At 44.7% G+C, this 16,353-nt stretch overlaps 1 protein-coding gene across 1 annotated transcript in view; it reads right to left on the reverse strand.

The window, feature by feature from the left end:
* The window catches only part of TFCP2L1 (transcription factor CP2 like 1), a gene marked incomplete at its 5' end in the record, with an annotated part of 54,044 nt that overhangs the window by 20,330 nt on the left and 17,361 nt on the right, over nucleotides 1-16,353 (reverse strand). Inside the window, 9 exon segments of the mRNA XM_073634470.1 lie at nucleotides 1,252-1,345; nucleotides 1,439-1,489; nucleotides 3,829-3,877; nucleotides 5,092-5,183; nucleotides 7,095-7,205; nucleotides 10,678-10,830; nucleotides 13,107-13,213; nucleotides 14,936-15,041; nucleotides 16,155-16,231. Of these exon segments, the coding sequence (XP_073490571.1) occupies nucleotides 1,252-1,345; nucleotides 1,439-1,489; nucleotides 3,829-3,877; nucleotides 5,092-5,183; nucleotides 7,095-7,205; nucleotides 10,678-10,830; nucleotides 13,107-13,213; nucleotides 14,936-15,041; nucleotides 16,155-16,231 (840 nt within the window).

A 16,353-nucleotide genomic window follows, 5' to 3' on the forward strand; every position in this document is an offset into this window, starting at 1 on the left:
AGCTTTTCTGCATTCTCCTGATCTAAGCATTTAAAAGCCCAACTTTTATTTTACGTTAGCCAGTAAAGGTTAAATGCTTTGTTAGATTTTCACTTGCTTTCCAATTATCTTGCTGAGATATTTCCCCTCTTTATGGGCGATCGCAGTCGGAAAAAAAAATTAGATTTTTAGGTGGAACTTTAGTCAAGAAATTAAGTCCTGCCAGATCACTTCGGGCTGGCCCCTATTGCAGGTATAGCGTTGTAATATATTAAAAATAAGTACCTATACTGTTTAAAATCCAGCAATACACCGTCTCACCCTGCTCTGCACATGCTCAGTTCTCCATTTTTAGGCACTGCCGAGTTTGTAGAGGTTTTTTTTTGCAGCTATCGAATGGTTAACACGTTTTCAGTAGTATATTTAACAAAGCAAATAAGTGTGTTGATAAGGTTTGCATACAATGATTATAAGCTTCCCCACCCTGCCTATAAATGCATTAAAGTGGAAGTCAACTCCCATCTCTGACTTTTACCTATAGGTAAGCCTATAATACGGCTTACCGATAGTGTAAATCTCTCCTAAACGTGCGGCGTTTAGGCAACGTTTACTGTACATGCAGCCAGTGACCTCGCTGGCGCATGCGCCGTGAACAAACGGCCCGGGTGGCCCTGTGTCATAAATGGCAGGTCCCGCTCGCATGTGCGGGAGTGACGTCATCGCAGCTCCGGCCAGTCACAGAACTGGAGTCCAATAACCCGAAAGCAAGACTGGTTGAAGAGGAGAGCACCTGCAGCTGACATCTCGGAGCTGGAAGGGCTTCATTTTAAGGCAAGTTTAATATAATGTGCTAGTATGCAATGCATACTAGCACATTATGCCTTTACCTTGCAGGTACCACTTTAATTTTGCTGTTACACCACACAAGGCCAGAGGCCCAAGGCCCCTTGCACAGAGGGTTCTAGCTGCTGTAAAGCCCTCCCAGAGTTTGTGTACCCAGGAGGCATAGGTGCAAAGTCCAGCCCCGAGTCTAGAGTAGGCTGCAGCTGGAGAGGGCTGAACGCTTGGTCTTGTTTAGGGATAAGTGCCCGAAAACTTGCATTCCTGGCGTTCTGTCCTAAGCCCGATGTCTAAACTAAGAGCGCTCCATGCCAGATGGTGTTGAAGTTTAACCAGTATAAGTGTATTCCTTCTCCATGTGACTGTTTGGCCACCAAGATTCTCTATAAAAGTATCTTTAGAAAAAAAAGCCACATGAGACAATTTGCATACCTGAGAAACTAGACAGAAGTCTGCAATACTGAGGAAACCTATTGCGTTGCAGCCAATGTTGCACATCTTGTATGGATGCAGATGGCACAAGATACTGCACAAAAGAAAGCACTACAGTTAGAATGTTACACATTAGGGACCTTCACAACCTCTGAACATTACGTTGTTCAAGTAAAACTGAAGTTACCTTTCCTTTCTCCTCCTGATTCCAAGCCTCATTGTTAAATGGAGACACTTTCTATTGTGAGAAAAAAAAAATGTAAAAAAACATCATTACTGGGGTGATTAAAGCACATATCCTGTGTAACTAAAGGAAAAAAAAACACACATTTTAAAATATATATATATATATATTATTTTTTATTAGGGATGCACCGATACTTTTTTTTTTTTTTTAAGTACTCGCCGATACCAATTACCGATACCTACCGCAACTGTTTTGTTTACACTTCAGCTGTCAGCAATGGTACAAAGCATTGAATAGTCATTTACAAAATGAAATAAATTGATTTTGTTTTTTAATTTTGCGCTTTTTTAGTGTGAAATGTGTAAATATGTTAATCTGTTTATATACAGTGGGGCAAAAAAGTATTTAGTCAGCCACCAATTGTGCAAGTTCTCCCACTTAAAAAGATGAGAGGCCTGTAATTTTCATCATAGGTATACCTCAACTATGAGAGACAAAATGTGGAAACAAATCCAGACAATCACATTGTCTGATTTTTGAAAGAATTTATTTGCAAATTATGGTGGAAAATAAGTATTTGGTCAATATCAAAAGTTCATCTCAATACTTTGTTATATATCCTTTGTTGGCAATGACAGAGGTCAAACGTTTACTGTAAGTCTTCACAAGGTTGTCACACACTGTTGCTGGTATGTTGGCCCATTCCTCCATGCAGATCTCCTCTAGAGCAGTGATGTTTTGGGGCTGTCGCTGGGCAACACGGACTTTCAACTCCCTCCAAAGCTTATCTATGGGGTTGAGATCTGGAGACTGGCTAGGCCACTCCAGGACCTTGAAATGCTTCTTACGAAGCCACTCCTTCGTTGCCCGGGCAGTGCGTTTGGGATCATTGTCATGCTGAAAGACCCAGCCACGTTTCATCTTCAATGCCCTTGCTGATGGGAGGAGGTTTGCACTCAAAATCTCACGATACATGGCCCCATTCATTCTTTCATGTACACAGATCAGTTGTCCTGTTCCCTTTGCAGAGAAACAGCCCCAAAGCATGATGTTGCCACCCCCATGCTTCACAGTAGGTATGGTGTTCTTTGGTTGCAACTCAGCATTCTCTCTCCTCCAAACATGAGTTGTGTTTCTACCAAACAATTCTACTTTGGTTTCATCTGACCATATGACATTCTCCCAATCCTCTTCTGGATCATTCAAATGCTCTCTAGCAAACCTCAGATGGGCCCGGACATGTACTGGCTTAAGCAGGGGGACACGCCTGGCACTGCAGGATCTGAGTCCTTGGCGGCCTAGTGTGTTACTGATGGTAGCCTTTGTTACGTTGGTCCCAGCTCTCTGCAGGTCATTCACTAGGTCCCCCCCCCCCCCCCCCCCGTGTGGTTCTTGGATTTTTGCTCACCGTTCTTGTGATCATTTTGACCCCATGGGTGAGATCTTGCGTGGAGCCCCAGATTGAGGGAGATTATCAGTGGTCTAAAAAGAACCGAGTCTGAAAGTATCAGTTTCAGGTATCAGTGCATTTGCACAAGTACCGATACTTGTGCAAATACTCGGTATCGGCACCGGCACCGATACTAGTATCGGTGCAACCTATATATAAAAATAAACAAAAATACATACATATACACATATAATATATATACATATACACACACTTCATCCTGTTTTCTTTAACTTTCTTGTAACTATATAGGATCCATAAAAACCTTTGGATTGTTCCAGAGTACCCCATTTGCTTTATTTTAGGTCTGCGGCTAAATTTCATTCTTCCATTGCAATATCTCCCTTTGCAGCCCCCATTCAAATGCACTGACAGCAAATGTGTATGTGACGACAGGTAACTTAGTCTAGGGCAGTGATGGCGAACCTTGGCACCCCAGATGTTTTGGAACTACATTTCCCATGATGCTCAACTACACTGCAGAGTGCATGAGCATCATGGGAAATGTAGTTCCAAAACCTCTGGGGTGCCAAGGTTCGCTATCACTGGTCTAAGAGGCTTTAGCCTAGACAGCAGTACACTGTGACTGGGGGCACTGCAAGAAGACACGGGTGATGTCGTTTTGAAAGAGGTAGAATGCAGACAATACCCAACACCCCCATTATGCAGGCTTTTAGGAGCCAGAAAAGCAAAAAAAAAAAAAAAAAAAAAAAAGCAGCTGCAGGACACACAAAGTATACTATATAAAAAATACAGCGTTTAGAATCAGGAAATAATGTTCTTTATTAATACTGAAGGTCAGGAATGTGACTTTAGTTCTCATTTAAACAAGTGTTCTAAAAGGGAGCAGAAAAAACACAAAGGGACTTGCATGAACCTGGTTGACAGGTCAGCACTTTTTTGCTGCGTGTTAAAGGTCCCACATTTCAAGCATATTTACCTCATTTCTGACAGGAGGTTGCTCCACCGGAGGGGTTGGAGAACAGTTGCTGAAACAAGAAAAATGACAAACTAGAAACAGGATTCCACAAGAAGAATTAGGACTGGTAACACGATCGTGGCGTGTCGCTGTCCACAGGAGAGGTGCTGAACACCTGTAGGGCTGAGCAAGACATCAAACCCCACGAATCGCTGACACACCTAGGCTTCTGTTAAGGCATGATGCAAGCGAGCTTGCCCTTTGCTCTACAAAACTATTAGGCAGCCCAGGACACTGCGCAGCAGCGTCTCCTGTATACAAACCGGAGGCATCAGGGAAATATACACACACACACGACTGGAAGTTTTTGCTACACAGTTCTAGAACAAGTAGTGCGTCACTCTTCATGCATGGGGGGGGGGGACTGGTTGAGCAAGATTTCAGAAACATACCCTTCTGTTCCAATTCCCACCTTCCTCTTTTTGCTCCATCCACTCTTCCCCCGCAGCCTACCTACACCCACTTTCCCATATTCCTAGTCCCCTATGCCCCTTCTTTATATTACTGCCTCATCTCTGCCCCTACCACACCTTTTACATGTATTCATTACCAAACCATCACACTTCACCCCACCCTTAATCTCACTTTTAGCATATGGTTCCACCACTTCATGCCCACTACACATGGGCTGAATATCGGGGAGGTCCATACAATCCAGCCGTCATTCGTCCCTGTGTGTAAGCAGCCGGACCAACTTCTGTTGAAGGGATATGCCATACACACTAAGGAGTAATTTGACTGCCCACCATCCTACGTCATTCACCTCAGCAAATTATGTTGGTTCCCCCTGTGCCTGCTGAGATGTGACATTCATATCCCAGGAGGCTCCAGGAGCCCTGCACATCACCCTATTTACTAACAGAGGAGGTAGGCGGGTCTTGCAGGGTGTCATCATAAGGCTGCACCAGAACCCGGAAGAGCCGGAGCAGCCTTCCGATGTCACATTGTTGCTGAGAAGAGGCTTTGAGCAGGACAATGCTGTATCTGCTGTTTGGGTAAATATCTGAAATGTGCTCAGCTCAGCATCAGGTAAGCGAAGGAGAAGGAAAAGAAAAGAAAAAAAAAAAAAGGGGGGGGGGGCCGGGGTGGTTGGGTGGCATTTCTTTAACTGGATCTCCTCAGCTTTATACACAGTGAAGGGACGCAATGTGTAAAGTCTCAGTACATTGCATGTTAACATACATGTTTATGCGGAAAATACATTACAAAAAAAAAAATCCATACCCATCTCCTATCCCGAAGCTGTTTGGAGAGCTGTTGTAGCCAGGAGAAGATGATGAATTTGACTGACACGGAATATCTGGCCATGGAGAACACTGCAAAATTAGAAGATTGAAAGATTTAAGGACTCATGCACACTGCTTCTAGAGGGGTCTTGCATTTTTATTTCCCTGCCTTTAAACGTCCCCCAATGTTAGTCTGTGTCCATACAGACATTCAGAGGCAGGGGCGTTTAGAAGCAAAAGAAAAAAAAAAAAAAAACAAAACACCCCACTACCAGTGCAGGAGCGGCATCGCCGATTAAATGAATATACACCCAAGCTATTGACGCACAAAAAAAAAAAAAAAAAAAAAAAAAAAAAAAAAACACACCTAAACTCCTCCCGGGGAAAGGAGCTTAAATGCTGGGCAAACGCCCAGTGTGTGTGAGGCTCTAGAATCCTGCCTACACCATAAAAGTAAAGATCCAGAACATATATATAGTCTGTGTAGGTCTCCAGGATTGACAGCATACATAGACCAGTCATGTATAAGGAACCCTTACATTTTCTCCAACAGTATTTTTAAAAAGAAATCCATGTTATCCTAAATACTTGACACTTGGCATAAAAAAAAAAACAAAAAAAAAACAAACACACAAAAACAAAAACAGTTTTAGTTCCAATTTGACCTTCCTCTACAAAAACGCCAGAGGCTAAAGGAGGGAGGAAAGATGTAAAAAGGAGAGTAAAACAACTTGACAGTTCTATACAGTTAACCACCATGTAATCCTGCTAGAAGTTCTGCCCAGGAGCAAAACAAGCCGTCTACTATTAGAGAAGTAGGGCCAAAACTTTTTTTTTGGCCCTACTGCTGTAGGTCACAGAAGGACACATTGATCGGCACTCCTGTGGCCCGTGTTTAGCCGACAGCGGATTAATGCTGGACCGAGTCAGGCTATGGCTTTAAAGGGCAAGTTCACCTTTACAGAAAAATCTGTAAGGTGAACTTACACAGGACCCCTCCCCTCCTCACCCCCCCACCGTCCCCAGTCCCCCTGACATGAATTTCAGCGATCTCCCATTCTGGAGACACCGGGCTAATGCTGGCTGATGTCACTAACCCAGGCTATGACTTTAAAGGGTAAGTTCAACTTTACAGAAATATCCCTCCCCCCCAGTCCCGCTGATCTGGACTGCAGCGATCTCCTATTCTGAGCCCCAGTATAACCGCCTCAGGGGTCTGGGGCTTAGAAATCCCCGCAGCTGAATCTCCAAAACGTACCCCGTCAGGAGGAACGCTTCGGAGCATTTTAATTGGTCGGCACCGTCACGTGGGTGGCGTCGACCAATCAGAACCCGCGTAGCCTGTCCCTGTCAGCGGGGAAGACGCGTGAATGCTGAGGGGGTTTCTAAGCCCTGGAACACCTGAAGTGGCTATACCGGGACTCATAACGGGAGAGCCCCACACAAGTCAGGGTGCCTGGGGGGGTGTAAGTTTTCCTTACAGATTTTTCTGTAAATGTGAACTTGCACTTTAAAGTCAGGATCCACCCAGATTCCTGACCTGCAGCTGGCTCAGCCTGAGCTAGCCATTCACCTCCACAGCTTGATACGTCAGTGAGCACTGGAGGGGCAGAGCAGAGAGCCAGTGACTGACAGTCACCACCTATCTTGCTCACTGAAGACCGAGAACTGAGCAGTTAGCGGTCTGTGAGCGCTCAGTTGTTGGTCTTAGAGGCGGCAGGGGACAGATGCAGCATCTAGGAGATTAAAAAAAATAAATAATCGTAAAGTCCTGAACTTTTTATTTTTGCTGGACAGAAAAACCTTTTCTATGCACCCCCTCTGATCCTGGTTTTGCTGCATCTCCAAGCACTCTTACTTTCCTGACATTAAGATAAAAAGTCCAGCATTTTGAGATGTGCAATAAAAAAGGCTCCAGCAGCAAAAGGGTTAAATACAGCCATCTAGACCTTCACAGAGTAATGTCCTGTAGAATAAGCCAAGTTCATTAGTAATTCACACCTCTATCAGGATAGTGGTATCGTAGGATGCTTGGTATTTATCCCTCTCCTGCTCATTTCTCTTCTCAATCTTCTCTCGGTCCGTCTTCTGTTTCCGGTCTGCTCCTTTAGGCTGGACAAATTTGCAAGACAAGAATGAGACTTCCCATGGACATTATTATTATACAGGATTTATATAGTGCCGTTTGCACAGTGCTTTACAACATTGGGGCAAACCGTACAATACAGGAGGAATCGGCACCTATCAAATGTTAAACATATTTCAAGAATAGCTTTTATCTTCGGTTTTGGATAGTGTAGGGAAAGGGTTAACCCAAGTCTACTTTGCGGTGTTCCTCATCTGTTCCCGTTCCTTTTCACTTCCTGCTATGGAGACACAAAAGGAAGTCTTGTGTAAAGGGGGAATTCCCCAAAGACCGATGTCACCAGCTGACAGGGCTGGTGATGACAACTGTAAAATTCTGAATTCCTATTACTTTGTCTTGACAACACCAGGACAAATTAAAAGGGTGAACCTGTCCAGCGGGGACACAGAGCAATAAAATGTTAATGAGGGGTCTAACCCATTCTATACTGTATACAAAGATTTTGAACATCCATTAAACTGGTTCTAAAGGCTCCACGTTTTTACCTTCATGCACTCAATGCATGAAGGTAAAAAAATCCTGTGTGCAGAAGTTTCTTGCAGCCTCCCCCAATACTTACCTGAGTTCCATTTCAATCCAGCAAAGTGCAGGAGAGCCTCAGGTCTCCAGCGATTCCCTCCTCATTGGCTAAGATAGCAGCGGGAGTCATTGGCTCCCGCTCCTGTCAATCCCAGCCAGTGAGTGGGCCGCGCCGCAGCTCCATGGGTGAATTGACACAGAGCAGCTGCTCAGGAGCAAGTCTGCTCGGGTGCCCCTATAGCAAGCTATTTGCTCTGGGGACATTCGGCAGGAGGGAGGGGCCAGGGGCACTGGCGGGGGACCCGAGAAGAGGATCGAGGGCTGATCTGTGCAAAACCATTACACAGCAGGCAAGTATAGTTTTTTTTTTTGTTTTTTTTTTAAACAAAGACTTGCCTGTAATATCGCTTTAAGCTGAACTTAAATTCTGATTTTTGTCTAGGGTACCTTTGAATGCAATTTCTACTTACTATTCCTCATCCCCCTTTCCCCTCCAGCCCACTTTCCCAGTGCTCCCCTCTTATGTTCCAGGTAGGGGGCAGGCCCTCGATTTCCTCACTTATAATGTAGGACTGCCCGCCCTGCATGCGACAAAGTCATAGTGATACCGACAGAGCACTGAAAAGATTTCAGGGGACCACTCTCACAAAAGGAAAAGTTTGCAGGAGCGGGGAATTAATGGTGACCTCAGCTGAACCTTTCACAGCGTGGCTCCAAGCCCATCCAGTGACTCATTGCCAGCAGGTGCCGGCATCCAAAGAACCCATCCCCAACACACTCAAATTTATATAAAAGCAAAAATCCGGCACACTGAACAGCAAAAACACTTAGTGAATGTAAAGCGGCTTCAGCCTGGCTCCTGCCAGGCCATGCCCGTTGATGCATTTTATCCCACCCATAGTTACTAAGCCCTTTGGATGGGGTGAAAAGCATCAGTGGCAAGGCCTGGGAGGAGCTTAAGCCGCTTTTTAATTCACTTAGGGTTTTGGCTGTTTGGTGTTACATAGTGAGGTTGGAAAAAAAAAAAAAAAAGACAAGTCCATCAAGTCCAACCTATGTGTGATTATGTCAGTATTACATTGTATATCCCTGTATGTTGTGGTCATTCAGGTGCTTAATAGTTTCTTGAAGCTATCAATGCTCCCCGCTGAGACCACCGCCTGTGGAAGAGAATTCCACATCCTGGCCGCTCTTACAGTAAAGAACCCTCTATGTAGTTTAAGATTAAACCTCTTTTCTTCTAATGTTAATGAGTGGCCACGTGTCTTATTAAACTCCCTTCCGTGAAAAAGTTTTCTCCCTATTGTGGGGTCACCAGTCCGGTATTTATATATTGAAATCATATCCCCTCTCAAGCGTCTCTTCTCCAGAGAGAATAAGTTCAGTGCTCACAACCTTTCCTCATAACTAATATCCTCCAGACCCTTTATTAGCTTTGTTGCCCTTCTTTGTACTCGCTCCATTTCCAGTACATCCTTCCTGAGGACTGGTGCCCAGAACTGGACAGCATATTCCAGGTGCGGCCAGACCAGAGTCTTGTAGAGCAGGAGAATTATCGTTTTATCTCTGGAGTTGATCCCCTTTTTAATGCCAATATTCTGTTCGCTTTGTTAGCAGCAGCTTGGCATTGCATGCCATTGCTGAGCCAAACTACTAGGACCCCCAGGTCCTTTTCCATCCTAGATTACCCCAGAGGTTCTCCCCCCAGTGTATAGATTGTATTTATATTTTTGCCACCCAAATGCATTATTTTACATTTTTCTACATTGAACCTCATTTGCCATGTAGTTGCCCACCCCATTAATTTGTTCAGGTCTTTTTGCAAGGTTTCCACATTCTGCGGAGAAGTTATTGCCCTGCTTAGCTTAGTAGGGTGTGTGACATCCTACTTGGTTATATTTTTTTAATGGTACCCTAGACAAAAACAGACATTTAACCCTTGTAGCGTGGAGGGGAGCTCCACTGTATGGGTAGTTCACTTTAAAGATGATCTTCAGGGAAATGTTAACTTGTTACAACCTCATTTCAAGAAGTATTCAGATTTAGAGTAAAAAAAAAAAAAAAACAAAAAAAAAAAATTAAACACACATTTAAAGTGGAACTTCAAGCAAAAGGGAATGTTCCGCTCTTCTTCCTCCTCTCTACCCAATTTTGACAGGTACTCGCTCCCCCACGTCCGGTCAGATGGCCGCGGAAGTTTGCAGCTTTCTGGGACAGATCGCAGAAGACTGCGGGACCAATAAAAGAAAAGGCAGCATAACTCGCGTATGCGCAGATAGAGGCCGGCTGTAAAGCCACAAGGCTTCACTGCTGGTTTCCCTTAGTAAAGATGCTGCACCCAAAGCAGAATGAAGAATCAGCTCGGGTGAGGACATCGCTGGATCCAGGCGCAGGTAAGTGTCCTTATATGAAAAGTCAGCAGCTACAGTATTTGTAGCTGCTGTTTAATTCTTTTTGCGGGAGACTGGAGCTCCTCTTTAAATATATTTTCAGAAAAAAAAAAGGCCAAAAAAATTTCCTATAATGCAAAGTCGGGAAGAATTTCAGCATAACCTACAGCAAAAGGTTTTTAAAAATTTTTGGAAACCTCCTTGATGTTGTGGGGGGGATCATGTAGTCACTGTACAGCGGCTCATGAATGCCTTGCAGTGCTGAGGTATTGTGTAATTCCTAAAAGGTTTATCTTCTGTGGACAGTGAATCTGCTTCCATTTAAGGTGAATGTGTGATGGAAGCAGGCTTGCCTTTCCACAGGTGTTGCTCTTACAGTTATGAAGACCCCATTAGACAGAACCTCCTTAGATGTTCAGCAAACTGTACAATTCTTTGAAGACATCATTTCCTTAGGATGGAGTTAAGGATAAAAAAACTAAACATGGCGGGATCAATAAAAGAGCCTCCTCCAAGGAAGGACGCTTACCTTAAAAACCTTGATTTGGCAGCTGGCTGAGTGCAAATGTTCTGTGTATTCTCCACTCTCATTCTGCTTAAATGTATCAATCTGAATTCGGAAAGGAACGCCTTTCTCCCCGCCATGCTTCCTCGGGGTGAATTCTGTGCTAATACAATGTACCTATAGATGAAGAATGCAAATTTAAAAAAAGTTAATTATACAAAGTAAACCACTTCAGCTCTGGAAGATTTTACTCCCCTTCAAGACCAGACCTTTTTTTTGCTATTCAGCACTCCGCCACTTTAACCAATTAAGGACCAAGCCCATTTCTGACATTTGCTGTTTACAAGTTAAAATCAGTTTTTGCTAAAAAATTACTTAGAATCCCCCAAAAATATGTATAGAAGTAGTAGAATAAAATTGAGATCATTGCAATACTTTGTCACACTATATTTGGGCAGCAGTCTTACAAGCGCATTTTTTGGGGGGAAAAAAAAATACACTTTTTTAAATAAAAAAAAAAAAAAAAAAAAAAAAAAAAAGTGTAAACCGTAAAGTTAGCCCCATTTTTTTGTATTATGTGAACCCAACACGTCATGCTTTAAAATTGTGCACGCTTGTGGAATGGCGACAAACTACGGTACTTGATCTCCACAGGTTTAAAAATTTTTTTACAGCTCACGCGTTTAGAGCTACCGATAAAGGTATAGCGCTAGAATTATTGCTCTTGCTCGAACCATTGTGGCGATACCTCACATGTGTGGTTTGAACACCGTTTGTGGGCGCGACTTACGTATGCATTCGCTTCTGTGTACAAGCTCGGAGGGACGGGGTGCTTTAATTTTTTTCTTATTTATTCTTACACTGTCCCTTTAGAAAAAATGTTTTTTGATCACTTTTATTCCTATTACAAGGAACTCTTCTAATATAAATAAGCATGGACAGGGCCTTTTTAATGTGATATCCGGGGTCAAAGAGACCTCAAATGTCTCATTTACACTTTAATTAAAAAAAAAAAAAAAAAAAAGTAATTTTACTGTAACATTTATAAATCGGCCCTTTAATCCCAGAGGGCGAAAGGGACGTTTGACATCACTCTGGTCCTCCAAGGACAGAGTCGAGTGGGGGCCATCTTGCCCATCGTTAACGGGGATCAGAATGTTTCCCCCCTTTACCGACGGCTCTGGCAATCAGGGAAACAACTTGGAAGTGGCAGGTGGTGATCCCATGGCGAATCCGCCACTGGGACCACTTATTGGGTGCCTATTTGCCTGCTGTATGAAAAAAAAAAATACCAGGAGTTATGGCAGCTAGCAGATGCCATAACCCCAGGATTTAAATGACGTATATACACACACACAGTGGGCAGTACCAGAAGTGGTTAACTGGTAATTGCGCGGTCATGCAATGCTGTACCCAAAACGCACAATAGAGCTTTCTTTTGGTGGTATTTGATCACCTCTGCGGATTGTTTTAATTGGTAAAAATGATCGAACATTTTGGGGAAAAAAAAAAAATTCTGCTTTGTCATAAATCATGCAATAAAAAATGTTATTAAAAACAAATCAAATTTCTTCATAAATGTAGGCCAAAATGTATTCTGCTACATGTCAAAAAAAAAAAAAAAAAATAAAAAAAACACCCAATAAAGTGTATATTAATTGGTTTGCGTGAAAGTTAGAGCGTCTACAAACTATGCGATATGTACTGAAATTTACACAGCTATAGACATTATACTGTAATGCAGTGATCAGTGTGACTGTGAAAGGGTGGCGGACAATCTGGCGCTAACAGACACTATCTGGGAGGGTCACCAAGTGACACTGATGTCATCAATACAGTGGTCAGTGATAATACTGTACACTGGCCGGGAAGGGGTTAACATCTAAAGGCACTCAAGGGGTTAACTGTGTGCCTAGCAATCTGTAATTTGTGCTGCTTTTACCAACAGATCTGTCTTTTTCCCCCTGCAAAGCAAGGAGAATAAACAGCCAGATCGTTGATCTGTGTACACGCCCTGTGTGTATGTAAAACACACAGGGCTCTGCTGTGATTGGCTACAGCCGATCAGCAGGTCTCGGGCATAAATCATTGGCTGGGACCTGCTGAAAAAATCCTGTGGTAGTCAGTGACAGTATGGATTAGCAAAGGGGCGCACACCCCCTAACCCGGAAACAGGCTGGGTGATGTACATCATGCAATCTCCCGGTGCCACCCTGTCGCAGTAATTGTACCGTGGCCGGGCGGCAAGCAGTGAAATAAGCCTTTGTAAAAAAAAAAATAATAATATTAAAAAAAAATCTACGTTAAAGATTTCGGAAAGAAAAGGTTAAGGCCATCAGATCACAAGGAGACGGCGGCTGTAAAATTAGCATGTTCTACTACGCTGATTCCTTCTTAGTGAGCTCATCTTTCTCTCAAACATCTTTTCCCCCATGGAAGGCGGTATGTAGTACCTGAATGTTAGCAGACACTCGTTTGGACGGATCCCACAGGAACTCTACAGTGTTTAGTTGTGTTGGGCTAGCTCGGGGATCCAAAATTCCAACTGACAAGGGGATATCTGCAAAAGATCAAACCAAGTTTTCATGCCAACATGAAATTTGTTGAAAACAGGGGAGAACAGAGAAAAGGTTCGTCTCTTTCAAAACTGGTATGTGACTTATGACTTAAGAAAGCAGCTTCCATCTGAGGCAAGCCACACAATTTCTGGAGAGCGAGGGTAGTTACTTTCACTAATCTGACAAAAAACTGGACTCCAGACAAACCCCTAAAATACACTGGAAAAATACATATAGGAGAGCCATTTTTACCCCTTCCCATCTGTATGCTCCTTTCACTGGAGCACACATGAAGAGCTCCTTGTGTGTTGCTTCTCCCCTTCCCATCTCTAAGCTTTGCTGTACAGAGGTTGAAGTTGATAACCGGACAAATTTCGGGAACTTACACCCCTTTCCTTTTAAAAATACATTTAGTCCCCTGTTTAAAACTAAATGCGGCTTTGAAAAATCGCACGATTTCCCAGCCGCCGGTTAGTGTGATTTCATGTGCAGCTTGCCGACATCTGATTTTTCATGCGCAGATGTCAATGCAAGTCTCACATGAAATGGCCAAAAATAGTGCAGGAACCTTTTTTTTTTTCAAAATCAGTTCAAGTCTGAGTCGCACTGATTTGAACGGTCCCATTAGGTACAAATACGACTTATGTGATTTTGACCTTTCAAAAATCGCATGACAGGCCGCACCGGTGTGTGAACGGGGGCTTAATGGTGTATTAAAGAATAAAGAACTTCATTTTTGTCTTATTGCAGGCTGGAGTTCAGTTTTCAATAGCAGTGTATGGGCTTCCTCTATCACTAAGCCCCAGAAGGAAGGGTGAAATGCGTCAGAGATCTTGACTTAATGGGAGGAGCTGGGGCCGAGGCAGTTTTCTACTTTCCAAACGCTAGGAGCGGATTTGTGTGCGGCATTTACCCACAATCTTTTTAACTGCCCCTTGGATGGTTATACATGCCAACACCCCATTGTGGTTTTTAGAGCCCAGGTGTAGGGTGAAATGAGTCAGTGGCGTGGCTTAAAGGGAGGAGCTGAGGCAGTTTTTTTACTTTCCAAAAACTAGGAGCAGGCTCCTGTGCGGCATTTACCCATGATCTATTTAACTTCTCCTTGGATTGCTACACATGCCCGCACCCCATTGTGGTTTTTAGAGCCACAGCATTGGAGCGGCACTCTATTAAGCATATCCAAGGTTGCAGCGTTTAAGGGCTTGTTCACACTAGTGGTTGGGGCTAAAACCCCCAGTCGAGCCGCACTTTTGCTGTCTCCCAACCTCTAATCCGTTTAGCTGCATCAGCCAGGAGTGTACACATGCTGCAGAGCTTTTCTTCACGGCTCTTGCTTGCAGCAAGCATAGCACTTGCCAAACTCATCCTATTTAAGTGAATGGGGCCACCCAGCAAGCGTCATGCAACTGTGTGCAGTGCACACGGTTGCGGTGCAGAGTTCGAGGAATTAAAGCAGGAGGTGAGGCGGTGATACAACTCCTCACCACTTGTCAAATGCTCTGCAGAGCAATCCAAATGCAGATCGCTCTTCAGAGGGCACAGCTAGCGTGAACGAGCCCTTAGAAAACCACAAAGAAAGGGAAAAATGCTACAGTGAACTTAGACTAATATACATACTATATATATATATATATATATATATATATATATATATATATATATATATATATATATATATATATATACACACACACACACGTACCAGTCTCAAACACACTAACCTAGGTCAAGAATGCGATCCCCAGGTCGGCTCCATCTCCAACCTTCTAGCTGCTGATGTTCCGTATACTGCAAGCGCCGATCGTGGAAAACCACCCTTATAATGCTCTGCGGGAGAGGAGGACAGAAGATCAGCGAACTTTTCTTCCAGGGCTATGTTCTCTCTCAGAACAAGATGAACAGACCAGCAAGCCCAATACAGTACCTAAGAGGTCGTCCGCCCCCAAGAGGTCATCCCAACCCCCAACGTCCGCCCCCAAGAGGTCATCCCAACCCCCAACGTCCGCCCCCAAGAGGTCATCCCAACCCCCAACGTCCGCCCCCAAGAGGTCATCCCAACCCCCAACGTCCGCCCCCAAGAGGTCATCCCAACCCCCAACGTCCGCCCCCAAGAGGTCATCCCAACCCCCAACGTCCGCCCCCAAGAGGTCATCCCAACCCCCAACGTCCGCCCCCAAGAGGTCATCCCAACCCCCAACGTCCGCCCCCAAGAGGTCATCCCAACCCCCAACGTCCGCCCCCAAGAGGTCATCCCAACCCCCAACGTCCGCCCCCAAGAGGTCATCCCAACCCCCAACGTCCGCCCCCAAGAGGTCATCCCAACCCCCAACGTCCGCCCCCAAGAGGTCATCCCAACCCCCAACGTCCGCCCCCAAGAGGTCATCCCAACCCCCAACGTCCGCCCCCAAGAGGTCATCCCAACCCCCAACGTCCGCCCCCAAGAGGTCATCCCAACCCCCAACGTCCGCCCCCAAGAGGTCATCCCAACCCCCAACGTCCGCCCCCAAGAGGTCATCCCAACCCCCAACGTCCGCCCCCAAGAGGTCATCCCAACCCCCAACGTCCGCCCCCAAGAGGTCATCCCAACCCCCAACGTCCGCCCCCAAGAGGTCATCCCAACCCCCAACGTCCGCCCCCAAGAGGTCATCCCAACCCCCAACGTCCGCCCCCAAGAGGTCATCCCAACCCCCAACGTCCGCCCCCAAGAGGTCATCCCAACCCCCAACGTCCGCCCCCAAGAGGTCATCCCAACCCCAACGTCCGCCCCCAAGAGGTCATCCAACCCCAACATCCAGTGCTGATGTTCGGTATACTGCAAGCCAGATCGTGGAAAACCACCCTTATAAATGCTCTGCAGGTCAGAAGATCAGTGAACTTTTCTTCCAGGGCTATGTTCTCTCTCAGAATAAGTTGAACAGATCAGCATGCCCAATAAAGTACCTTGAGATATTTGGTATCGAGGTCTTGGTACTCTCCCAATTTTCTGTTGTCAAGGAAACGGATTTCGTAAGATTGGCCTGTAATAAAGGAAGGAGAAAAAAATAAAATAAAATAAAACCCTGGCTCAGCCGTCTTTAGAATGCAGTTACTGATGCATATCTCTATTTTCTAGGTCACATTCCCTGAAAGTCACAGCTGC

The sequence above is a fragment of the Aquarana catesbeiana genome, linkage group LG06 (genome assembly GCF_042186555.1).
Source record: "Aquarana catesbeiana isolate 2022-GZ linkage group LG06, ASM4218655v1, whole genome shotgun sequence".
Classification (NCBI taxonomy): domain Eukaryota; kingdom Metazoa; phylum Chordata; class Amphibia; order Anura; family Ranidae; genus Aquarana; species Aquarana catesbeiana.